This window comes from Danio rerio, chromosome 8, assembly GCF_052040795.2.
Source record: "Danio rerio strain M-AB ecotype USA chromosome 8, GRCz13ab, whole genome shotgun sequence".
NCBI lineage: Eukaryota > Metazoa > Chordata > Actinopteri > Cypriniformes > Danionidae > Danio > Danio rerio.
The window spans coordinates 5,348,514-5,375,049 of record NC_141028.1 but is presented as its reverse complement, the minus strand read 5'-3'; the positions used below and the strand labels follow the sequence as shown (position 1 = coordinate 5,375,049).

Genomic DNA, 26,536 nt, shown 5'->3' with positions numbered 1-26,536 from the left:
TAGTCCTTCACACTAATTGGTACCCGAGAAGTAGCTCACAGTATCCAAAAGGTTGGTGACCCCTGATTTAGGCAAACCATAAATGGTGCTCCTTAGGAGCACTATCGCCACCTATTGAGTTTCACAAATATGGATTCCCATTTCATTATAATTATATCGTAACGATCATTTTAACATGTCTGCAGTTTCTAAACTCAAATTATGTAAATAAAAAAAAATTGGTTAAAGACACTTATGACTTTAGTCATGTGTCCACATACACAAAGAAAACATAATAGACAGTCTAATTGTAAGATTAATAAAATAATTCAGGATCTTAATATAATCATTCTTGGTTAAAATCACTTTGTTGTAAAATATAAAAAGCAAACAATAATGTGTCACATTAAAATAAATTACTATAGTTAATCATTTAAACAATATATATTTAGTTATAAACTGATTATCTCAACTGATTATCTAATTGTAAACTACTATATTTTACTAAACTGTCAAAGCTGTTAGTTTTATATATATATATAATACATATGTAATACATATATATATATATATATATATATATATATATATATATATATATATATATATATATACATATATATATATATATATATATATATATATATATATATATATATATATATATATATGTATATATATATATATATATATATATATATATATATATATATATATATATTAAGGGTGTCACGATACTCCAAATCCTCGATTCGATTACATTTTCGATTCTAAAGTCACGATTCGATTCGATTTTCGATTATGAATAATTAGTTAATGACCAATTAATTATTTGTAGCCTACCATTTAAACTACCTGACCTGCATGGTCTTTGTTTTACCCATAAACAAATCATACAGTAAATGAATAAAGGCAAGATACACACATAATTATCACCTGTCAATCACTTTTTGCTGCGGGACTCGTGAATAGGCAGTGATCTGTGTCGTTATAATGGCGTCGGTAAAAAAGACGCTCAGCCAACAGGAACCAGCCAACAGTATCTGAGGTGTTCGCAAAAATGACTAAGTACAAGTGAGTGAAAGATTGAAGCAGTCCTCTGACTGCCTGGACCTGCTGTCTGGAGTGCAAGGCTGTGTGTGTGTCTGTGTCTGTGTCTGTGTGGTCACTTGATTTGCATTTTCAGAGGTAGAGAGGAAGGAGGGCTGCTCAGAAATGCCACACGCCACTGTGGATGTCAAATTGTTGTCGTTCTAAAATGCCATTTAAAAACAAAGACAGTGTAAACAGGGCCTGAGTGTGTACTTTTCGCGAGCGGATTTGCAACGGGGGCGGGCGGAAGATAGCGATACCGGTGTTGTCTATCGGACGAACCGTACATAATACGTACATAGCAGAGCTTGCAAAACTGCGTTTTTTTGTCGACAACACGAACGTTGTCAACATAACTCACTGGAAATCCAAAATGCTTACACACCGGCAAATTCATTGAAAGAGGAGAGGGTTTAAGTTCTGTCGACGGGTCTCCTGCTTCTGCAGTTTAACAAGCACTTCAACAAGCCTGTTTTTTTCCCACTTGGCAAGCCAAGCTGACTTGGGGGCGTGGCAGCATCGACGATTCTATTTTTTGATTCGATAATCGAAATTGAGCATAAATTTCGATCGATTTCGATTAATATATATATATATATATATATATATATATATATATATATATATATATATATATATATATATATATATATATATGTGTGTGTGTGTGTGTGTGTGTGTGTGTGTGTGTGTGTGTGTGTGTGTGTGTGTGTGTGTGTGTATGTGTGTGTGTTTATATATATACACACACACACACTCACACTTCTTATTATTTTTTTAATTAACTGTTAATAGTTAATTTGTTTTTATTGCTAAATTTTGGTTTGAAAACAATATGTTGCTTACTATAAACTACTACAGTATTTAATTTGGGAAATTATTAATTAAAAGGTTTTTGGAAAATTAAGCAAAAACTCTTGAGTAAAATATTAATATAGTGTTATACATGTATGTAAAAAGATTTTATTACATGTAAAATGTATTATTGCCTATATTAACTTGCTATTATTTCCTTCATTATAAATGAATCCATTATAAAAATTAAACCTGTCCAATTTAGATCTTTCAGCAAGGCCAGGAAACGAGTATCTGCTATTTTGAATCTGTCAGATAATAATGACTGATCAGCTATGATGACTGATAGAAAACTCTTCAGTCTATTATATTGAATAGCAATCGCAAACAACGCTCCCCATTCGCCCATCTCGATCGCAATATTTGTAAAATAAAGTAAACACTATTGTTTATTGTGTACAATCTTTATTAACCATACATATCAAAATATATTGATGACAATGTCCAAGAAGATGTTAAGAACATTAACATCCGTGGTAACCATATATGGTTTGCCTAGATTGTGTGTGCCAGATTGTATGTGTGCCTAAAATGTGTGTGGTTCTGCGGGCCTGCAGCTGAATATTATTGGCTGTTGCGAACAGGAGACTTTAGTTCTGTTTACTACATGGCATGCATACTATACATACAGTAGTGTACTTAAAAACAGATACAAGTAATTTAGGAGCAACGCCTTAATGCGCAATTTAGGTTTATATCACTCATTCATTCATTTTCATTCTACTTAGTCTTTTTTTTCATCAAGGGTCGCCACAGTGGAATGAACCGACAATTTATCTAGCATGTTTACACATCAGATACCCTTTAAGCTGCAACCCAGTATATAGGAAACACCCATACACACCCATTCACACACACACTCATACACTATGGCGAATTTAGTGTTTTCAATTCGCCTATAGTGCATGTGTTTGGACTGTGGGGGAAACTGGAGCACCCGGAGGAAACCCACGCAACACAAGAAGAACATGCAAACTCCACACAGAAATGCCCAAAAAAATCTGACCCAGCCGGGACTCGAATCAGTGACCTTCTTGCTGTAAGGCTATTTTTTGAAGGCCTTTCGATAATAATTCAAGAAAAAATACTGACTTGGATTGATTTATAATTTGATTAATTTTAAGTGTTTTTTAAATTAAATGTATTAACTTTTATTTAAGATTTTAATATTTAATACTGATCTAAATAATTTTAATATAGACCATTATTTATTGGAATATATTTGAAATTAGTGTGGGTGGCACGGTGGTTCAGTGGTTAGCACTGTCCCCTGAGCCAAGCTGGGCCAGTTGGCATTTTCCGTGTGTAGTTTGCATGTTTTCCCCGTAGTCCGGTTTCCCCCGCAGTCCAAAAGACATGCGGTATAGGTGAATTTAGTAAACAAAACTGGCTGTAGTGTGTGTGTGAATGCAAGAGTGTATGGGTTGGGTTGGGTTGGGTTTTGGCTGGAAGGGCCTCCTCAGTGTAAAACATTTGCTGGAATAGTTGGCGGTTCATTCCACTTAGGCAACCCCTAATAATCAGGAACTAAGCCGAAAGAAAATTAATTAATTAATGAAATTAATGAAATTTGTGTGTGTGTGTGTGTGTGTGTGTGTGTGTGTGTGTGTGTGTGTGTGTGTGTGTGTGTGTGTGTGTGTGTGTGTGTGTAACATTATTATTAATTTTATTATTAGTTTTATCATTGTTTATCTCATTAAGGTACAATGTTAATATTTAATACTGAATCCTACACTTTCAATACATAACCATATGTCTTTGTAATTTTTATATTAATTTTGGATTCTAATGTTTTTTAAACAGACCTTAATGTATTTTTGAAAAATATTTTAATATAGACAATTATTTATTTGTTTGTTTATTTGTTTGTTTTTATGTCTGTCTGTCTGTCTGCTTGCTTGCTTATCTATTTATATTTATTACAGGGTTAAAATATTTTAATATTGACCCTAATTTGCGTTTTTAATGCTGGATAGTGTATATTTTGTATATATAGAGACCCTTATTAATTTGTCTGTCTGTTTGCTTGCTAATCTATGAATTTCATATTTCAGGTTTAAATAATTTAAATTATTCTTATGCGTTTTCTCCTTTGTTGTACCTTTTATTTATCAGTAACTTCGTTTTTTTTCTGCTTTTTCAACAAAATGCATTTTGTTTGCTTGTTTGTTTGTTTTATCTTTATGTCTGTCTGCTTGCTTATTTATTAATAAATTAATATTTAATGCATGCGTTAAAACATTTTAACAGAGCCTCTTACTTGTTTGTGATTTTAACAGTTTTTATTTATTTATTTATATACCATCTATTTTCACCTTTATTGTACCTATTTATTTACTTCTAACAATTTTTTTTCGATTTCAACAAAATGCTTGAATCAATTTCTTTCAATGTATTGCTTCTTTATTCTCAAACAAACTAATTTCTATAATTAATTTATTATTATTATTATTATTATTATTATTAACATTATTTATTTATTTTATTTTATTTTATTTTATTTTATTTTATTTTATTTTATTTTATTTTATTTTATTTTATTTTATTTTAGGCTTAGTCCCTTCATTCAACAAGGAAACCACAGTGGAATGGACCGCCAACTTATCCAGCATATGTTTAATTGGTTTTACGCTGCGGATGCCCTTCCAGCTGCAACCCAGTCCTGGGAAACACCTATATACACTCCCATTCACAAACAATCACACATTACAGCCAATTTAGTTTATCCAATTCACCTATAGAGCATGTGTTTGGACTGTGGGGGAAACCCACGCCAACCTGGCTTATTATTATTATTGTTATTATTATTATTATTATTATTATTATTATTATTATTATTATTATTATATATTTCTTCCCTCACTTGACTGATCTACTTCCTATGGTATATGCTTAACAATAAGTATAATAAATATCAGAGCAAACATATTCGAAAAAAATGGCATTCGCAAGCTGTCGGGCTATTTAGCAATACATTAACACACATACACACACACACACACACACACACACAGCTCAATGATGATCTCAAATACAGTAAGAGTGACTGTGTGTTTAATCACGGATTACAAAAGCAGCCTCAATCCTCCTCCAAACATGTTTTTCCGCCGCTCATCCTTCAATAAATAAGCCTGCAGTGATTGGACGGCCGGTTCGGGGGTTTGTGCTCTGGAATGACAGTGACCCACTTTCCTTTCTATGTCAACCTTACAGTCCACAAGTAAAGTCTTTGTTTTTGAGCAACATGCATTCTTTCCGGTGTGTTTGCATGAGTGAAAAGCATCAATAACATGCTTCAGCATGAACACTGAACTATTAGGGCCAGGCAGGGGCGGATTTAACCAATAAGCGAATAAAGGGCCCAGGAAATTTAGGGAGATCCAATAATTAAGTGTAAATTAAACTTATAGCATCATTTTCTAATTTAACGTAATTAATAATAATAGTTCCTTACATTTATATAGCGCATTTCTGGACACTCAAAGTTTTTCACACATTGGGGTGAATTTCCTCATCCACCACCAGTGTGCAGCATCCACCTGGATGACGCAATGGCAGCCATATTGCACCAGACCACCAGAGTGATGAGGATTATGATATGGGGATGGGGTAAAGTCTAGATCGGATATGTGGCCGGCCGGAAGTGTGATTTGCACATTAATATAGCAGCATTTTTTTATGACACTGTATAACACTAATTAATATTTTTACAGTAGTGTGACTGTTGGGTTTAGGGTTGGGTTGGGGGTAGGCGTTAAAAAATACAATTTATTGGGTAATTTAATAGATAACATAAATAATACTCTGTACATCTACTGTTTTTACGTTACTGTGATGGTTGGGTTTAGGGTTGGGTTGGGGGTAGGCGTTAAAAAATACAATTTATTGGGTAATTTAATAGATAACATAAATAATACTCTGTACATCTACTGTTTTTACGTTACTGGGACGGTTGGGTTTAGGGTTGGGGTGGGGGTAGACGTTAATAAAATACAATAAATGGGAAATTTAATGAACCCGACCGCTCCCGCTTATGTTCAGCATTCCTGCTGCCTGCCCCGCCCCGTTTTTTTACCCGCTGCGCCCGTTCCCGCTAATGGGCGGGGGGAGACAAAACCGAAAACCACCCAGCTATACAGAGTCCAGACAGCCTGTCATCTTGTCATTTTTTTAAGTGAACTCTATGGGGCAGCGTGACGCCATTCCCTTTCGCGCTTGCCGGCTGACCGCTTACCTCCGTGTGGAGGGCTTTCCCGCCGCAATCAGTTTGTTCGGTCAGCTCATCGTGTGCGTCGGCGGACTTCAGATGCAGAGAGGAGGAGTTGACAAAGGCGTCCGGGTTCAAGTCTGGGGAAGAGCGGTTCCAGAAATCAGGTAAGACAAAAACAGAATCCAAAAAATAAAGCAAACGAGTTCATAACAGGGTGAGAATGTGGTAAAATCCGAAAAGTGGTAAAAAAAACAAAACAGACGAGGGCTTTTCTTTTTCTAGGCGGCTTTTCTAAATTGTTGCTTGGGTTTATGGACGTTAGCGGGCGGGCGGATCAATCAGTAAAACTGGTTGGGTTCAGAGGGTGGGTCAGCCGATTGGCCGGTCGCGCAGTCAATCATTCGGTCAGTCAGACAGTGGCCTCTGGTGGGTTGACGCGAGAACAGCGTGGGTGCGAACAGCACTCGCGAGAGACATTCGAGATACGAAAAAGCGCACACAGCGGCCTCTCGCAGATTCGTGAAAACAAAAACTGCACAAATACGTACCTCCCGGGACATATTTCGCGGCCTCCAGAAACATCCGCTGGACTACGTTTTCAGAATGAGCCTAGGTTGTAATTTGTTGTTGTCTCACTCCCAACAAAAATCGATTGAGTGGAATCCAGGATTTTTCACAGTGTGTGTCAAAGTAAAAAGTGTGTATATCGGCAAAATACAAGACTAATTAATGTTGATGCACAACTAAATAAAACACATTTCTTCAACATAAAAAGTGAAGTTTCATAAACTAATTTCAAGAGTTTACACTTAGCTGATGATTGATTATAAAGCTTGTTTGGCATGCTGTCACAAGAGAGAGACCTGAGCTCATAAGATCCTCGAGCCTGGGGCTCCCTCCTGTTTGCAAGGCAAGAGGGGAGTTTGAGCTTAGTTAGATCTGGAGAACTCCCCTGCTGTAGTAGCTAATGAACAGATTGTGATTGCTCTTAAGAGATAACTACTTACTAGGAGCATGTCTATGGTGCTGATTTGGATTAGTCGATTAACTTAAGTTACATGTTTTTGGACGGTGGTAGGAAACCGGGGAACCCGGGGGAAACCAACGGGTAGAATGTGTAAATTCCGCACTGAAACATCGGCTGGCATGGTAAGGACTAGAACCAGTGACGTTCTTGCTGTGAGGAAACAGTGCTAACCACTTTGCCACCATGCCAAATATCTAGGAAAGGAGGAGGAGTGGGGGTGTAAGGGGGGATTCTTCAAAACGAAGATGGCTGTTATATGGAACTCAGGGTGTTTATAGTGACTTAGTAATCGTCTGATTGGTGAATCATAAATTGAATAATGCGGGAGCATTACCATAAGCACGTGGTCCTTTCGAAATTAGTTTATAAATAAACTTCACTTCGAGAGGAGCACGTGATATGATTGAGCACGACTTTTGTCTTTAAAAGGAATGTTACGGGGCGGTATGAAGCTGTTCCTTTTTAAGCTTACCAGCCAACCGCTTACTTCAGTGTGGACGGCTTACCCGCTGTAACCAGTTTGTCTAGTGGCTCACCGCATACGTCGGAGGATTTAAGATACAGTAAAGAGCTGACCGTGGTGAGTCTGGCGAAGAATGGTTCCAGAAAGCAGGTAAGACAAAAACAAAAGCCCAAATAATGAAACAAACAAGAATATAACCTAAAATCTGAATATGTGGTAAAAAATAGGGTGAAGGCATTTCTTTTTCTGGATTGATTTTTATAACACTGTTGATTGGGTTTAGGGAAGGCGGTGTGTGCTGGTCAATTGGTGCTTTTAAAAACACTATTGGTTAGGTTTAGGGAAGAAGGGTGGGTGGGGCAATCAGCCAGTCGGTCGGTCAGTCAGTCAGTCGACAGCAGCCTCTGGTGGATTTAAGCGAGAACAGCAGGAACAAATGGCACTTAAGAGGGAAATTTGAGATCTGAAAAAGCGTACACAGCAGTCTCTGGTGGATTCGTGAAAATGAAAACTGCAAAGAAAGTAGCTCCTGGGACATATTTGGCGCTCTCCAGAAATGTATATAGAGGTATGTAATCAGAATGAGCCTGGGATGAAAGGGTGAGTAAATGATAACAGATTTTTCTTATGTTTTTTTTTTTTTGGCGAACTATGCCTTTAAGCACTGAAACATGTCTCTCATTATAGTAACGCTGAGATTAAACGAGATCCGTAAGATCTGCACACTAAAGCAGATCAGATCCTCGGGAGGAAGGGAATCCTGTTTGCTGCTATTGTGGAATGTTTTTTTGTGATGATAACGTTTGTAATCTGGTGTTTGTGTGTTCATTGATGCCCCCCCGCTGTGAAATAATGAGGTCAAACCCATTCAAAACACAAAGACTGAAGTCATGAATACACAAGATGACATGGTAATGACATGTTTCGACAACGGTGGTCAAAGATAGTTTCTGCATTAATTAAATATGTATATAAACAAATATTGCATGAAACAGAACAGAATAATGTGTTTGAGAATTCACTGCTGTGACTTTTATTTTGGTATATAAACCTGACAGATAATCTATTGATTATAGATCAATTATTATTATTATTATTATTATTATTTGACTATTATCGCGTCATTGTTTTTATTATCATTATTATTAGTAGTAGTAGCATAATTATTATTATTATTATTATTATTATTATCATTATTATTAGAAGTAGTAGTATAATAATAATAATAATAATTATTATTATTATTAGTAGTAGTAGTATTGTTGTTATTATTATTATTTTTATGATTATTATTATTACTATTATTCGTATCATTGTTATTATTTTTAGTATTGTTATTATTATCATTATTATTTTTATTAGTGTTAGTAGTAGTATAATTATAATTATTATTATTCATATCATTGTTATTATTATTATTATTATTATTATCAGTATCATTATTATTATCATTGTTATTATTATTATTATTATTATTAGCATTATTATTATTATTGTTGTTGTTATTATTATCATCATTATTATTAGCATTATTGTTATTATTATTATTATTATTGTTATTATTATAACTGTTATTATGATAATTGTTATCATTATTATTATCTTTATTATTATTATTAATATTATTATTATTATTATTATTATTATAGTTGCTGTTGTTTTATTGTAACATAATTTATGATGATTTTATATGAATTAAACATTTTGTCGAAACAAAAATGTAAAACTGGACTTTAATGGTCAATAAAATATACAATAAAATCTGAAAATCATAGCTACATAATGCACATATCATATGAATTGTTTTATTTTCATGTAAAAATACAACACTTTATTGGGTACACCTTACTAGTACTGGGTTTGACCCCCTTTTGCCTTCAGAATTGCCTTAATTCTTCATGGTTTCAATTCAACAAGGTACTGGGAATAGTGCTCAGAGATTTTGCTCCATATTGACATGATAGCATCACACAGTTGCTGCAGATTTGTCGGCTGCACATCCATGATGCAAATCTCCCGTTCCACCACATCCCAAAGGTGCTCTATTGGATTAAGATCTGGTGACTGTGGAGGCCATTTGAGTACAGTGAACTCATTGTCATGTTTAAGAAACCAGTCTGAGATGATTCACACTTTATGACATGGCACGTTATCCTGCTGGAAGTAGCCTTCATAAGATGGGTACACTGTGGTCATATAGGGATGAAGATGGTCAGCAACAATACTCAGGTGGGCTGTGGCGTTGACACAATGCTCAATTGGTACTAATGGACCTAAAGTGTGCCAAGAAATTATCCCCCAAACCATTACACCACTACCAGCAGCCTGAACCGTTGATACAAGGCAGGATGGATCCATGCTTTCATTTTGTTGATGCCAAATTCTGACCCTACTATCTGAATATCGCTGCAGAAATCAAGACTCGTCAGACCAGGCAATGTTTCTCCAATCTTCTGTTGTCCTTTTTTGTTGAGTCTGTGTGAATTGTAGCCTCAGTTTCCTGTTCTTAGCTGACAGGAGTGGCACCTGGTGTGGTCTTCTGCTGCTGTAGCCCATCTGCCTCAAGGTTGGACGTATTGTCTGTGGAGAGATGCTCTACTGCAGACCTCGGTTGAAACTAGGTATGACCCTACCTATTATTTATGAAAAACCCTAGAGACGGTTGTGCGTGAAAATTCCAGTAGATCAGCAGTTTCTGAAATACTCAGACCAGCCCGTCTGGCACCAACAACCATGCCACGTTCAAAGTCACTTAAATCCCCTTTCTTTCCCATTCTGATGCTCGGTTTGAACTGCAGCAGATCGTCTTGACCATGTCTACATGCTTAAATACATTGAGTTGCTGTCATGTAATTAGCTGATTAGAAATTTGCGTTAACGAGCAGTTGTACAGGTGTACCTAATAAAGTGAGTGTATATATATTTATATATTTGTGTATATAGCATGTGTGTGTGTGTGTGTGTGTATGTTATTACATGAATATAATACATTTCACCCACACAGTCATGTACACACACACACACACACACACATGTATTTTGTGTATTTTTACATATATGTTTGTGTATGTTTTATATGAAAATCATACATTTACAATACATGTGTGCGTGTGTTTTACAAAAAAATAATACATGTGTGTGTGCATGTGTAGATTTCTTTTTATTAAAAATGTGTAATTAATATAATGCATAATAAAATGTGTAATTAATACAATGCATAAAACACATATGATTTTAACTAAATTATTATGTATTATTGTCATTACTATTAAAGATGTAGTTTAATGATTATAGTTAGGGGTATTATTAATAATTATCATCAAACAATTAATACAATTCATTTAATCTTGGTTATTAGATACCTAAATATAATTATTTAGGTCATTAAAGCATCACTGGTCCATATGTACTCACTCCAAGAAGGCAATTAGACAAAACATAATGTTAAATTATTGTGTGACTGCATCTCTCAACCATGATACAAACATAGTCTAATTTGCAATAAACACACACACACACACAAAAAGAAAGGAATCATTCTGTAAATCAACACTGAGCCAACAGGTATTATTAAAAGCCCACATCAGTCTTGACCTATTCCACTAGAGGTCATTAACCTTCCAGAAGACACTGTAGTGTAGACATTCCCCGAAATTCACACGTCTTTCACCCAGTTCTTCAATATAGCATATGGCGCTATCAGAATCAACCAATGAGCGCCTACGAGGAGCGCTGATTAGCTGACGTCACGGACGCAGAGAGAGAGAGCGCGCGCGCGCGCGGGGCTGGGAGGAAGCTCGCGCACGAGAGAAATCTGTGTATTTGTGTGTCATACAGGCCAGGGATGTGAGCCAGGAGCGACAATAATGGGGGATAACCGGGACCCCGATGCTCTGGAGCGGACACAGCGACTAGACGGCGACCACCAAGGAGGTTAACGCGCGGTGTTTCAAATACATTCGCATTCAGGATAAATGATCGATTGATTGACGGCAGATCAAGCACGCGCAGTCGTACGGTTAATCGATTTCCATGGCGTTACGATCGACCCCGAGCCCAACTGGTCAGCTGGACCCGGGACTGCACCGGGTCTAAAGCGCTCCATCCATCTGTCGTGTTTTCCGGCGATGTCCGCGTCCTGCCTGGATCTGATTTCAGCACCACCGCAGCCGGACAGCGACCGCATGGACCGAGCGCTAAATCCCGGCCGCCAGAACTCGCCAGACACCGCCGGGGAACTCACGCTGCTACACACCGCGCCCGGGGGGCTCGGCATGGCTCTGGAGGAGGAGTTGGCCATGCTGACCGGGGACCGAGAGGACGAGCTGCAGGAATCCGCCCCGGAGACACCTGTGAGCGGGCAGGACTCTGACCTACTGTCGCTCTTCCGGCAGAAAGAGAAGGACTTGGTGCTCGCTGCTAAACTGGGCAAAGCTCTACTTGAAAGAAACCAAGACCTCACTAAGCAATATGACAAAATGACCAAGGATTTAAACGACAGACTGGAGGTGAGAAGGAGCTCTATATACTATATACTGGTATCAAACTAAAGAAGTTGACATGCTTTAAGCAGGGGTTGTGTAAACAACTTGTTATTTCGACAGGCTCAGTATAGTATAACGAGATTAACTTGTGTGGGAGCACGTTGAGTTCAACTTCCTGCACTCTAGAAATGCTGGGTTGTTGTCGTTAACACAGTTGTCCATGTTTGTCCATGTTTGGACAGTTCAGAATTTTTGTTTTATTAGTGCATGAAGTTGAACATTACCTGTTACTCTAATAATTATTTAATAGTTTTTTTTTTTATTAAATTGATTAAAATTACACCTTTTAACCCGACGTTTGGGGTTGTCCATATTTGACCCAGCCATTGGGTTGACGACAACCCTGAGGTTTTTGTGTGTGTGTGTGTGTGTGTGTGTGTATTTGGTACACAAAGTGCAAGAAACATTCATTCATTTTCCTTCGGCTTAATTCCTAATTTATCAGGGAATGAACCGCCAACTATTCCAGCATATGTTTTGCACAGCGGATGCCCTTTCTGCTGCAACCCAGTAGTAGGAAACACCCATACACTGTTGCATTCACATATGTTATGGCCAATATAGTTATTCCAATGCACCCATATCGCATGTGTTTGGAATGTGGGGGAAACCGAAGCACGGACGCCAACACCGGTAGAGCATGCAAACTCCACACAGAAATGCCAGCTAGCCCAGCCGAGGCTCAAACTAGCAATCTTCTTGCTGTGAGGCAACAGTGCTAACCACTTAGCCACAGTGCCAACACAAAGAAATATATGTTTTAATGTATTATTTTTGATAAGTAGAAAAAGAAGAAGAGCAACAACAAAACACCTGTCTTCAATTTATATATGTAACCAGCTAGTAAGTGCTGTGCAGGTAAACCTCACTCCTCTGACCTCTAAAGGTGCTCTGGCGACAAATGCTAGGGGCCATGGTCTTTAGCCTCCTTGTTAGAGCATCCGACACCCAGCAGAAGGTTGCCGGTTCGATACCAGCTCAGAGCGGGTTGGGTGACGGTAGGACCGGTGGGGTTACATATACAATGCTGTAAACGTGACTGCAAATTTTAATACAACTGCCATTGCAACTATAGTAATTCTTTGTCCCCAAGTGCATGCTGGGAAATCTGAGGGGAAAAAAATAAATGCATGCTGGGAAAAATTTTCAAATTAGAGTATAACAAAAATCCAGAATATCAAGATGCTGAAAAATGAGAAAAATTAGGCTCATTAGTTATGAACATTCCCAAACGATTGTGCAAATCAAGAAGTTGAGTGTATTTCCATGCTCTGTCTGACTCGAGTGCTGAGAAAAATTTCACAGGAATATGATGTTGAGTTTTTACATTACTATTATTATTACAATTATTATTAGTGTATGTTGTAACATTAAGAGCATGACTGTTTTTCATTGTGGCGAGGCAGTGCCGCAGTAGGTAGTGCTGTCGCCTCACAGCAAGAAGGTCGCTGGTTTGAACCTGTGGAGTTTGCATGTTCTCCCTGCCTTCGTGTGGGTTTCCTCTGGGTGCTCCGGTTTCCCCGACTGTCCAAAGACATGCGGTACAGGTAAATTGGGTAGGCTAAATTGTCCGTAGTGTATGAGTGTGTGTGTGAATGTGTGTGTGGATGTTTCCCAGAGATGGGTTGCGGCTGGAAGGGCATCCGCTGGATAAGTTGGCGGTTCATTCCGCTGTGGCGACCCCGGATTACTAAAGGGACTAAGCCGACAAGAAAATGAATGAATGTTTTTCATTGTATTCCTATTGAAGCTTTATTAAAGTGAGTAAACCCATTGCCCTAAAAGCGACAAGTTGACTTTACTTAAAAAAGTGAGTAAACTGTTTAATTAAAAAAGTGAGTTATGCACCATTTAAGTACTTATAATTTTTTTAACATCACCGGCCACTTAATTAGGTACATCTGTCATTAACGCATATTTCTAATCAGCCAATCGAATGACAGCAACTCAATGCATTTAGGCATGTAGACATGGTCAAGACGATCTGCTGCAGTTCAAACCGAGCATCAGAATGGGGAAGAAAGGGGATTTAAGTGACTTTGAACATGGCATAGTTGTTAGTGCCAGATAAGCTGGTCTGAGTATTTCAGAAACTGCTGATCTACTGGGATTTTCATGCACAACCATCTCTAGGGTTTACAGAGAATGGTCAGAAAAAGAGAAAATATCCAGTGAGCGGCAGTTCTGTGCGCGCAAATGCCTTGTTGATGCCAGAGGTCAGAGAAGAATGGCCAGACGGGTTCCAGCTGATAGAAAGGCAACAGTAACTCAAATTACCACTCGTTACAACAGAAGAGCATCTCTCAACACGTCCAAACTTGAGGCGGATGGGCTACAGCAGCAGAAGACTGCACCGGGCGCCACTCCTGTCAGCTAAGAACAGAACACTGTGGGTACAATTGGCACAGGCCATGTCAAAGTGTAATTCATCTTAGACTGGTTTCTTGAACATGACAATAAGTTCATTGTACTGAAATGGCCTCCACAGTCACCAGACCTCAATCCAATAGAGCATCTTTGGGATGTGGTGGAACAGTAGATTCGCATCATGGATGTGCAGCCGACAAATCTGCAGCAACTGTGTGATGCTATCATGTCAATATGGAGCAAAATCTCTGAGGAATATTTCCAGTACCTTGTAGAATCTCTGCCACAAAGGATTAAGGCAGTTCTGAAGGCAAAAGAGGACGCAACCCAGAAATAGTAAGGTGTACCTAATAAAGTAGCCGGTGTATTTTTAAGGCAACAGGTTTACTCACTTTTTAGTCAACTAATCACAATAATCAAACTCACCTGCTATGCTTTAATTTGCATACATTAATAAAACAGCAAAATAAGATGCTTTACTTTTGTTGCCGAAAATAGAGGAATAAACCACAGCAAAATGAACAAGTAAATTAGTTTTTTTTAAAGATTGAATACTGCGTTTTAAAACCTGCTGTGTTTGATTTCACAGACATGTGTTGTTTACATGGTTATGCAGCAATTTTCTTTTTTAATGATCAATCAGTATGTGTCATCATAACATTAGGAGCACGATGAGACTTTGTCTTAAAGTGACAGTTCTACCAATACCGAAAATTTCCCCATTATTGTTTACTCACACTCAAGTGGTTCTAAACTTTTAGGAATTTCTTTCATCTGTTGAACGTAAAACAAGATATTCTGAAGAATGTTTGAAAACATTTTTCCATCCACTTGTTTTTATGTGCCTGTTGGAATATCGCACAGAAGAATGCTTAAAGGAAATGCCAAGATGCGCAGAAATGTTAAAAATGTGCATAAAAAACATGTGCACAACTAGTGCTGTAACGGATCACAAATTTCATGGTTCGGATCACATTAGTTTTTAGTCACGGATCAGACCATTTTTCGGATCAGCCAAAAAGAGGAGACAAATCATCACATGCGTTCTGAATGATTTTGAGATGTTGAGCTGCAAAGTTTTTGCATTCCACATAACTAATAATGTTTGTAACAGTTCTTTTTCATACATTAACATGATAGAGACCCAAAAATTACTCTAAATGTAAATTATCAAAACTTTCTTACATTTGCAAATTGGAGTAACAAAACCACGGTAAATGCAGATAGAACCTTCTAATTTTGAAAAGTCATTTTCCGCTTGGAATTATAAGGTTCTATCTGGCAGATTATTCTTTCCTGGGATATTCTTATCCCAGATTATATTGAAGCATTACTTTTCAAGAAACACAATCAAAAATATATAATTTGGTGGTGTAACAATATGCTGATGCTTGAGAAAGTAAAAATTTTGCTTTCTATAACATTTATTTAATGTTTTAGGATAAGTATTTTTACTTGTTAAAATTTAACATACAAGGCTGTGCTGAATATTTTATCCAGTGCAGATGTTAATTTTATTTTATTAATATGGTCCTAATAGCTAAACTGTATGCTTTATATGAATTGTTGAATTATATTTATTGAATTTTATGCCCCATTAATTAAATTAAGTATTTGCCCTTCAAGGCTTAGTATTACATTTAAAACTTTAAAAGAAAACAGACATGAGCAAATGAGTTAATTAACAATGAAAAGTGTTTCACTGACTATATGTACACAAATAAAAATATTTCACATTCAATATATACGTTTTTTAATATGAAGTTTCTTTTTCAACAGTGTAAAATTTCACATTTAATCTCAGTGTCAAGAAATGCTTCCAAATCATCACATTTACACACGTCTCAATTTGTGTGATGTGGCATTATTTAGCCGACTCTGATTTTGTGTGATTTTGTCTTTTTGATCTTTCTCGCTGTCAATGGAGCAGTCCGGCGAACTGACAAAGAAAGCTGATCCTGATTGGTCATCGTATGTGCATTAAAAATGCTGATTGACTCACAGAAATAACCTTATAGAGTCAAGCTAGAGTTCAACTTTGTAGATAAACCGTTTTGTTTTTTAAATAAAAAGTCCTAAAATGTAAACAACGTATAAAAAACATCACATAATGTTAATAAGATGTCATTTAATAAGAATATTTCAAAAACTCAATTTTGACAAAAATGTCAGATAGAAGTTGAACCTTATAATTCTAAGGTGTCGAAATGTCATTTGCTTTCTATTTATACAAAAACAGCACTGCAAGACACTTTTGGTTTTAACAAACATAACTTAGAAGCAGCTTTAATTAAAAATAGAATGAAGAAATAATAAGCTGAATAAAAATAAAATGTAAAATCTTCTGTAGTGTGTTACTACGACTGTTGCTGATTGCGCTAAATGTAGAAATCTAACATTATAATTTGTACAACCCATATTTATTTTAGTCTTATTTTCAATAAATGATTCAGTTTTTCACTCATAAAACTTCATGTTTCATTGCTAGATGATCATTTTTGGAGAATTATTCAGGGGCATATTTTTGATGACTGATTGTCGCCACCTATTGGTTAAAGAATGTAAGTTCTGCCTACAACTTTCATTTTTGAGTGTCAAGTTAAACACAAATGACGGTGATTTTAATCTCTTTACCATAAACATCCATGGTTTAAGCTAATCTATAAACTGTTCTCCCAGTACTTCTGTGTTAAATGTTTGTAACTTCCTAACTAACTCAAAACACTAAAGACAGAATCTCTTTCTTGATTTTTGCGTTTTCAGATTTGAATGCAGCGAGGATTAATAAACATATGCAAATCACCATCATTTATAATTTGTTGCGTGGGTGTTGAGATCCTGATCTTTTAATGATTAATTGTGCAGCTTACACTGAATGCATTAATGCAGGCTAAACAAGTAGTGACAGAAAACACCTTTAATAACCTATGAAATTCACCACATCCCGAATAACCCACCACAACTTCTTCTGTCATCGTTAAATTTTACAGGAAAGCCTAAATGCTTTAATACTTAGGATTTGAATGACGCAAGAGGCGATCTCTCTGTGATCTTTACAAATATAAGATTAATGTACAAGGAGAAAAATGTATTAATCTGCAGGTCACTTGTGTTTCAAACTGTGGGTTGTGATCCGGTTGTCATCCCCTATGCACAACTAGGGAAAACTAGTAGTTATTGAAAACTATTAATCAATAAAAATGTGCATAAACTATGATGGAAATGCATCATAAAAGTCATGTCATTTAGTTTTAACAGATGATAAATAAGGCTACCTCCGTGGCATTCGTTTCAAGGACAAAATGCAGCAAGATGTACCTCTGGCTACATAATTCACGCTCTTCATAAATGTAGACAGGGGTACATATCCACAATGAGCCTGTGTTGACCATTCTTTAGTATATCATCCTTTGTGTTCAGCAGAAAAAAGAAACTTCGATCAAGTGGACGATGAGTAAATGATTCATATATTTGGGTGAACTGTCCCTTTAAATCTCATTTGATTAATTCTACTTGTAGGAGTTCTTTGTTCATATTCACACCCTCCTGCAAAAAGCAAATGATCAGCATGGAAATGACTTGCAATGTATAATTGCTTTGATAGCCTTCACAGTGGATTTCACAGGCCTTACTCAGTGCCAGATTTAATTTTCTACATTTATAGCCGGCTCTCTTAGAGGTGGTCAGGATTCGACCTGTCTGACCCTCAACCACATGAGAACTTCAAGCCTTAGACCATGAAATCTGCACATCTAAAGGCCTGTTTACACCAAGCTCGATAACTATAAAGATAACAATAATGATATAGTTCTAAAAATCATTCACAGTGTTAAAGAATAGCTTACAGTGAGGGAAATAAGTATTGAACACGTCATGTTGTTTTCTGGGAATAATATCTCTAAAGGAGCTGCTGACATAGAATTGAACCAGATTTTGGAAAAACAAACAAACAATACAAACATAAAAATAATACAAAACAATCAAATCTGATGAACGAGTTCTGTGTTTAACAATGAAATGACAAAAGGAGAAAGTGTTGAACTACTGAAACCTATTTAAAACTTTATATAAAAGGCTTTTTTAATGATGCAGCTTAAAGACGCCTCTCATGTGGAGAATGAAGTCACATGCATTGCTCAGGTGTGAGTTTCTCACAGACTTCAACAGAGTGTCCAAATCAGGATGGTTCTGTGGTTCTCGTCTATCAAAACTGAGCTTTTTTTCGTATTCTCTATTGGATTCAGGTCAGGTGATTGGCTGGGCCATTCTCCAGCTTGATTTTCTGTCTCTGAAAGCATTGAGAGTTTCCTTGGCTGTTTTGGATCATTGTCTTGCTGAAATGTCCACCCTGGTTTCATCTTCCTCCTCCTGCTAATGCAGATGTTGAACTGAAGCAGCTGATGCCAATTTACACAGTGGACGGGTTGCTGAAGAACTACTGAGAGATTTCAGCTGCTTTCTGGGCTTTCACTGCTTTTCTACACCTCAATTTCTTTATGTGTTTAATACTTTTTTCCTGCGTCATTACACTTTATTACACATAACTTCATTTTTAAACTAATTAGATTTGTTTTCCTTGCATATATGAATTGCTTTAGTTGTTATCAACCTTCTGTGAAAATTCAACAGCACCTTTAGAAATATGTTTTCTGAGGAAAAATAGTGACATATTCAATACTTATTGTCCCCGCTGTAGTTCACACCACAAATACAACAATAAAGATATAGAAAATATAATTGGGATCAGGATTTCTCCCAACAGATAAATAATAAAACACTGACTGCCAGTCAGAATCCAGTGAAAATTAAAGGGCTAGTACGGTTTAAAGAAACAGACGACACAATGGAGATGCTCATTGATGATATCATAGAAACAATTGAAAAATTGGAAAGTCATATAAAATATGAGTAGTGCAGGAATTAGGGCTGCATGATATTGGAAAAATCTGACAATTTCCCCAGAAGACTTGAATAGCTTTATTTGGAAATAATTTGTTAATTTAGATTGATTAAAATGTTTTTTTATGCGTTACATATGCAGAAAATATAATCAGTTACAACCATAAATACAAAATAAATAATCACAAAATAAATAAATAAATAAATTTTCTTTGAAATATACATTTTAATATAGAATTTGTTTTTAAAGTTACAAACGGTACAATTTTTTTTGTCAAAATGCCTTGATCATTTAAACATTTACACATAAAAACTGCAGATAATAAACTTTTACTCTATTATAGTTAAACTCTGCAGTGCAAAAACCTCAAGTGTTCAGAATTCAGTGTCTCCATCATTCATTTTCCTTTTGTCGCTTATTTATCAGGGGTCACCACAGCGTAATGAACCGTGAACTAAGCCTGCAAAAGTTTTACGCAGCAGATGCCCTTCTAGCCACAACCTAGTACTGGAAAACACCCATCCACACTCATTCACACACGCACTCATACACTTTAGTCAATTTTATTTTACCCAATTCTCCTATAGCGCATGTGTTTGGACTGGGGGGGGGGGGCACCCGGAGGAAACCCACACCAACATGGGGAGAACATGCTAACTCCACACAGAAATACCAACTGGCCCAGCCGGGACTCAAACAAGCGACCTTCTTGCTGTGAGGCGACCACTGAGCCACCGTGCCGCCCCGAATTCAGTGTCTTGTTAACTATAATCCAGACTCATTCATGTAATCACTGCACGACAATGTTCACAATGCGAAATCGATGTTGAAATTATATATTGTGCAGCCCTAGCTGGAGTCCAGTGCTGGTTTCAGCGTGTTTGTTTTTCTACTTTAAAAATGCTGGAAGACTGACTACGATTGCTAAATTGACTGTTTGATTAGATTGATTACACAAGATTGGTCACAAGAGATAATGCCCAATTAAAAGTCTTATCTAAGTCTTATCACCCTGCTGCCCAAGAACGGTCACTCACTGAAGCTAAGCAGGGCTGAGCCTGGTCAGTACCTGGATGGGAGACCACTTGGGAAAACTAGGTTGCTGTTGGAAGTGGTGTTATTGAGGCCAGCAGGGGGCGCTCAACCTGTGGTCTGCGTGAGTCCTAGTAAAAGTGAAGGGGACACAACACTGTCAGTGGGCGCCGTCTTTCGGATGAGACATTAAACCGAGGTCCTGACTCTCTGTGGTCATTAAAAATCCCATGGCACTTCTCGTGAAAGAGCAGGGGTGTAACCCCTGTGTCCTGGCCAAAGTCCCTCAATCGGCCCTTATGATCATGGCCTCCCAATCATCCCTATCCACTGAATTGGCTCTATCACTGTCTCTCCACTCCCCCAATAGCTGGTGTGTGGTGAGCGCACTGGTGGCTGCCATTGCATCATCCAAGTGGATGCTGCACACTGGTGGAAGTTTGGAGAGACCCCCCCATGATTGTGAAGCGCTTTGGCCATACACAATAAATGCGCTATATAAATACACACAATACATTACAACAGCTCAGTTTCGTTTCTCTGTGTGGATACAAATATATTTATCGTAGGGATAACTGACGTGAAACTGATGTTTCGACACAGTGTCGAGATCCCGAAGCGCAAGTGTTTCGAAACACTGCACCGAAGCATGATCCGAAGCACCCAAGTCACGTGACTAAAGTGTTTCGAAACACCTAGTCACGTGACTAAAGTGATTCAAAGCATCCATCAGCTTAGAAACGTTTCGAGACCTGGCGAATCCTCATTTGACTGCCAAGTTCATCAGTCAATGTCTGTGTCATATGACTTAGAGGGCTGTGTGTTTGGTCCTTGATCCTATGCTTTGCATGATGTTTTGGGTTCGAATCCCGACTTGTACAAATACTCTGAAATCATGGTTTTATGAATTTAATCATGTTTCTGTTTTGTGTAGCCTAAATAGGATACAGCTGCAGTTACGCCATCAATTTAGCATCATTTTTGTAACACTGTAAAACAATAATAAATATGTTTACAGTATGGTTGGGTTTAGGGTTTGGGTAGACATTAATAAAATACAATAAATGGGAAATTTAATGAATAATATAAATAATTCTTGATAACTTCAGGCCACCGTTTTTGATCTAGCAACAACCCTGTTTTAAGACAAAAACAAGACGTATTTATTCACAAATTGTTCATTCGGATATCAGACCAATGTTGAAACAAAACGATACAAGAGCAAAGCATTACCAATTGGTTTTAAAAACAACTGTCATAGTCTGGCTTCGAAACCTATCAACCCCGCATGGAAGTCTGACACCTTAACCACTATACTATGTTACTTAGAGGATTCATTATACAAAGTTGGGCTTAATGCCTCAATTTGTTCAACTGTTCCTTGCTGAAGCTGTTTTAGTGCAATACATAAAAAATGACCACTAGATGTCACTGTAGAGTGGAGTTTCGAAACGTTTCGTAGCTTCGACACATTTGCTTCGACTGTTTCAGTGTTTCACGAAGCCTCGTTTTGCCCACCACTAATTTATCGTCACCGCGCTTGTTGTGAATGGGCTTTAACTTTTAATGTGCTATCAATGGACCAGATTACAGCCTAAAGGGACATTCACACCCCACTTGACATCCTGCATATGCAGGAGAATGCAGGAGACAAGAAATGCAAGCTCTCGCAAAATTCACCTCAGGTTTGAACATCTTTGAAGTGCAAATTTGTATCAATTGAGTATGCGTCTGTGGCCGATACAAGATTAGCATGAGCTCTGAATTAAAGGCCTCCTTTTATGCTTTTAATGTTGCTGGTTAAGCACAAAGCCACTCAAGCTGGAGTAATTATTTTATTCAGTAAGCAAGCACCTTTTCTAAATGAACTCAAATGCCTTGATTGTAGTCTGGGTTTTTCTCTGGGATCAAACATGTTGTCACTCTTTTAGAAAAAAATCGTGTTCGGGACAGAGTTGTGTTAATAGTGAGCTTACTTCATTATATTGCAATTAAATACTAATTTTATTATGACAAACTACATGTCGTTGAAAAGTCTAACTCTTCACGTAAACGTGAAGTTTATTTATAAACTGATCTTGAGAGGATCACTTATGATTGCTTGCTTTTGTAAATTTGCAAAATCACACTGCAGTCTTATGTAAATTTGTGTTTTTGTGCACTTTAGATAAAACCTTGTGTGTATTTGACAGCTAACGTGAAAGAGAACTTAATATTTCTCATTTAATCATTGAACACTCACATGAAGGGTCATCTTTCTGAGCGACTTCATGTCTGTCAAACAGAAAGCTGTAGATCAGTAGTTTAAACTGACCACGTGTTGATGTTTTCAGAGTAACTGAGGCGAAAGCTGTAAAGTAGGGCTGGGCGATTTGGCAAAAAAAAAAAAAAATCTAGGTTTTTTATAAAGTTTGACCGATTCACGATTTCGATTTCGATTTTTAAAAAAAAAAATTTATTGTGTTACTAGTCTTCTCAAAACATTACAACAACATGACTGAAGTAACACTCTCTTTAAAAGTAACTTAAACCATCTGGTTAAGGAACATTGTATTTTTAATGGCCATGTCATACAAAAATCAGTCAAGGTGTAAATAAATGTAAAACAAATTCACGAGTTAAATAGCCTTGCTGAAGATTTGAATAAGAAATATTGGTAACACTTTAGAATAACTATCCGTTATAACTAGTTAATAGACCATTAATAAACTGTTAGTTAACAAGTTATAAATGACTTGTTAAATAAAATTTAATAGTTTGTTAATTATTTACAACTGCGCCTTATAAATGGGCAATGGATAACTTACAAGCTGTAAGTTAACAAGTTGTAAATGACTTCTTAACTGTATTTTAATGATTTATAACTTTACCTAATACATTATTAAGAGATCATGAACAAGCTGTTAGTAAATTACTTAATAAAGACTTTTTAAGTATCAGTTATGGTGTGTTTATGTTATTGGGACGTTATTCTAAAGTTGCAGCTATTTTTCATTTATTAACTGTTAGTAAATGAGGAATAGTTGCAACTTTACTAATACCGGTGAATCTTTTTAGAACAGCAAATGGATGGAACAAGTTCAAGCTACAGAAATTTGATGTAATATTTAAAATATAAAATGTTTGTTTCTAAACCTTGTTCCACTTATAGGCTTTTCTGTGTGCTGTGTTTTACCAAAGAAACTCCACAGATGAAATGTTAAACGTTGTGTTTAGTGTATAGAAACACACAAACTGAACCATCACATGGCAATACAGCAGTATGCAAGAATACAAACCCATGAAGTGCTAAACATGAAAACAAAAAAAATAAAAAATAAAAATTACACCAGTGGTCTAATAAAAATGTTTCACTGGTGTTATTAGATGGTGAACAACTGATCTGTAAAGTGTGAGTAAATATAATAGTTAAGTGTTAGTTATTAGCTTAAGCATGTTATTGGGACGTTATTCTAAAGTTGCAACTATTCCTCATTTACTAAAAGTTAATAAATGAAGAATAGCTGCAACTTTAGAATAACGTCCCAATAACATATATACACTATTTACTGATACTTAACAAGCCTTTATTAAGTAATTTACTAACAGCTTGTTCATGATCTATTACTAATTTATTAGGTATAGTTATAAATCATTAAAATACAGTTAAGAAGTCATTTACAACTTGTTAACTAACAGCTTGTAAGTTATCTAATAGCCATCTATAAGGCACAGTTATAAATAATTAACTAACTATTAACTTTTGTTTAACAAGTCATTTATAACTTGTTAACTAACAGTTTATTAATGGTCTATTAACTAGTTATAACGGATAATTATTCTAAAGTGTTACCGAAATATTTGTGTAAATATTGCAGTTGCAGGAATACAGATGTATTTTTTGCAAGTTTTGCCTAGGAAAGATTGGCTGTCAGCTCGGCTTTGACTTTGTCTTCTTCTGATTGAATGACAGGTTGTAATGCTGATGCCTTTTTCTTAAAAAGAATGGAAGAAAAGGACTGAACATGGAAACTGTAAAGCCTAATTTAACCTAATGTGTGAAGTTGTGGACGTATAGCAGGAGCAAAAACAAGTACCAGATGTGTGTCTAATATAAAGTAATATAGCTAATCTATTTTTCTTTTTTCCCCCTTTTAAATACCGATCATTTGATGGGCTTTGCAGCACTCTCTGTATTATGCTGCCTGATCATGGACTGTAACCTAATCTGTCTGCTTTTCAACTAGGTCCGCTAAATGACGTCATGGGGGCGGGTACTTTCATTTTCACTGCTACAGTCCCTCATTGATAGAATCCCTTTTAAAATATCAAATTTTCATAAGCAAGCTTTACTTGCATGGTCACTGATTTACAAACACAACTTTTCTCCTCATCAGTATTTTATCTGGAACAATCAGGACATTCTGTATAAAAACAAAACTTTATTTTTAAATGGTTGGTTTGAAAAATATATTTTGACTGTATCTCAGTTATTTAATTCAGAAGGTTTTCTTTTAAATTATAAAGAGTTTTTATGCAAGTTTGGTTTCCCGGTGACTCCAAAAGAATTCTCCATTGTAATGGATGCAATACCTAAAGGTGTTATAATGCTTTTTAAAGGCTATGGTGGAGTATCCAGTGTTTCGTCTGTGCTATTGCACCCCTTGGAAACTTCAGAGGGAAAAATATGTTTTTTATCACAACGTTCCTCACGTAATTATAAAATCAGGTCTCTCTTTCAAAAGGAAATTGTAACAACTCCATATGTGAAGTTTTTCTGGATGGAAATATATGACCAAATTCATTGGAAAAAAGTTTGGTCATTATCTGTAAAATATATAATAGCTAACAAAATTAGAGAAATTTCATTTAAACTGTTACACAGATTTTACCCAGCCAAGACATTTTTGAAAAGATTTAAACAGATATAGATACATGCTGCTCGTTCTGTAATATACCCAATGAAACTGCTGACCATATTTTTTGGAGTTGCCCTCATACACAATGCTTTTGGATTGAACTTTCTTTAGATATTCATCGTAAAATATTACCAGGATTCTTGTTATCTTTTAAGGATATCCTGCTGGGTTTTTTTAATGCTCCTGATGATAAAAGTAAGGAATATTTCATTATTAATCTCCTTTTAATCCTTGCTAAATTCCATATACACCGCTGTAAATTCTCTCAGCGTATACCTTGTTTTATTGTTTTTGAAAAGGAAATTCAACAGTACATTAGAACTATTGCTTCCTCTAAAAATCTTAAAGCCATTAGAACGGTTAACTTTTTTTCCTTTTTTAATTTTCTTAACACATAAGGTAATATTATTTGTTTTTCTTTTTATTCTTGTTATCTTTTCTCTTTTATGTGCTTACTTGTTTATTTGCTCCTCTGTAAAACTCATGTACACTCTTGCATTTCTATGATGTTATTGTTACCCTGTCATTAATAAAAAAAATAAATAAATAAATAAAAAAAAAAAACTGCTACAGTCCCTCACCTCTGCTCGTGTTCAAACCAAAAGATGGGCGCGGTTTTTCACATGGCAGGATTTTACGTCCTTCAAACATGTTGAGATCGAGTTTATCGACTTGATGAGGGAATATGTCTTGACAATCCACACAGACGTGACTCAGACTAAGGCAACAAGTAAAATCCTACATGACTTCACGCTTTAACAGGCGCACACATGACAGTTAACTATCACACACCAGACGCGCACATTCACATTATATTTAACATGAAACTAATCAGATGGCGCTCTGTGGCGCAGCTGAAATATGACCTGCGTCCTGAATCGTGGTGCTGCGCTGCGCGTCGACCTGCGGCGCTTCTGGTGTGCTTCCTGCTTCATACAGAGTGAACCAAAGCGCATTGGTGCCATTATAATGTATTAAATATATATTTTTTTAAAATCGCGATTTCTCGATTTGATTCAAAATTAAATCGTCTGAAAACGTAAATTTGAATTAATTGAAAAAATCTGAAAAATCGCCCAGCCCTACCGTAAAGGCTACGCCCCCCTCTGTAAAGGGGTGGAGAGCAGCAGCTAATTTACATTTAAAGAGACACACACAAAAACAGAGCC

At 36.4% G+C, this 26,536-nt stretch overlaps 1 protein-coding gene across 6 annotated transcripts in view; it reads left to right on the top strand.

Moving 5' to 3' along the window:
* The first annotated feature begins 11,444 nt into the window (after nt 1-11,444).
* Nucleotides 11,445-26,536, top strand: part of bicdl1 (BICD family like cargo adaptor 1) — a 71,569-nt gene continuing 56,477 nt past the window's right edge. For all 6 annotated transcript variants that reach the window (XR_015496796.1, XR_015496799.1, XR_015496800.1 and 3 more), the window contains 1 exon segment: nt 11,445-12,134. Coding sequence is in view for 1 of the 6 variants with exons in the window: in NM_001442753.1 (NP_001429682.1) it covers nt 11,754-12,134 (381 nt within the window). In the remaining 5 variants the exon portion in view is untranslated.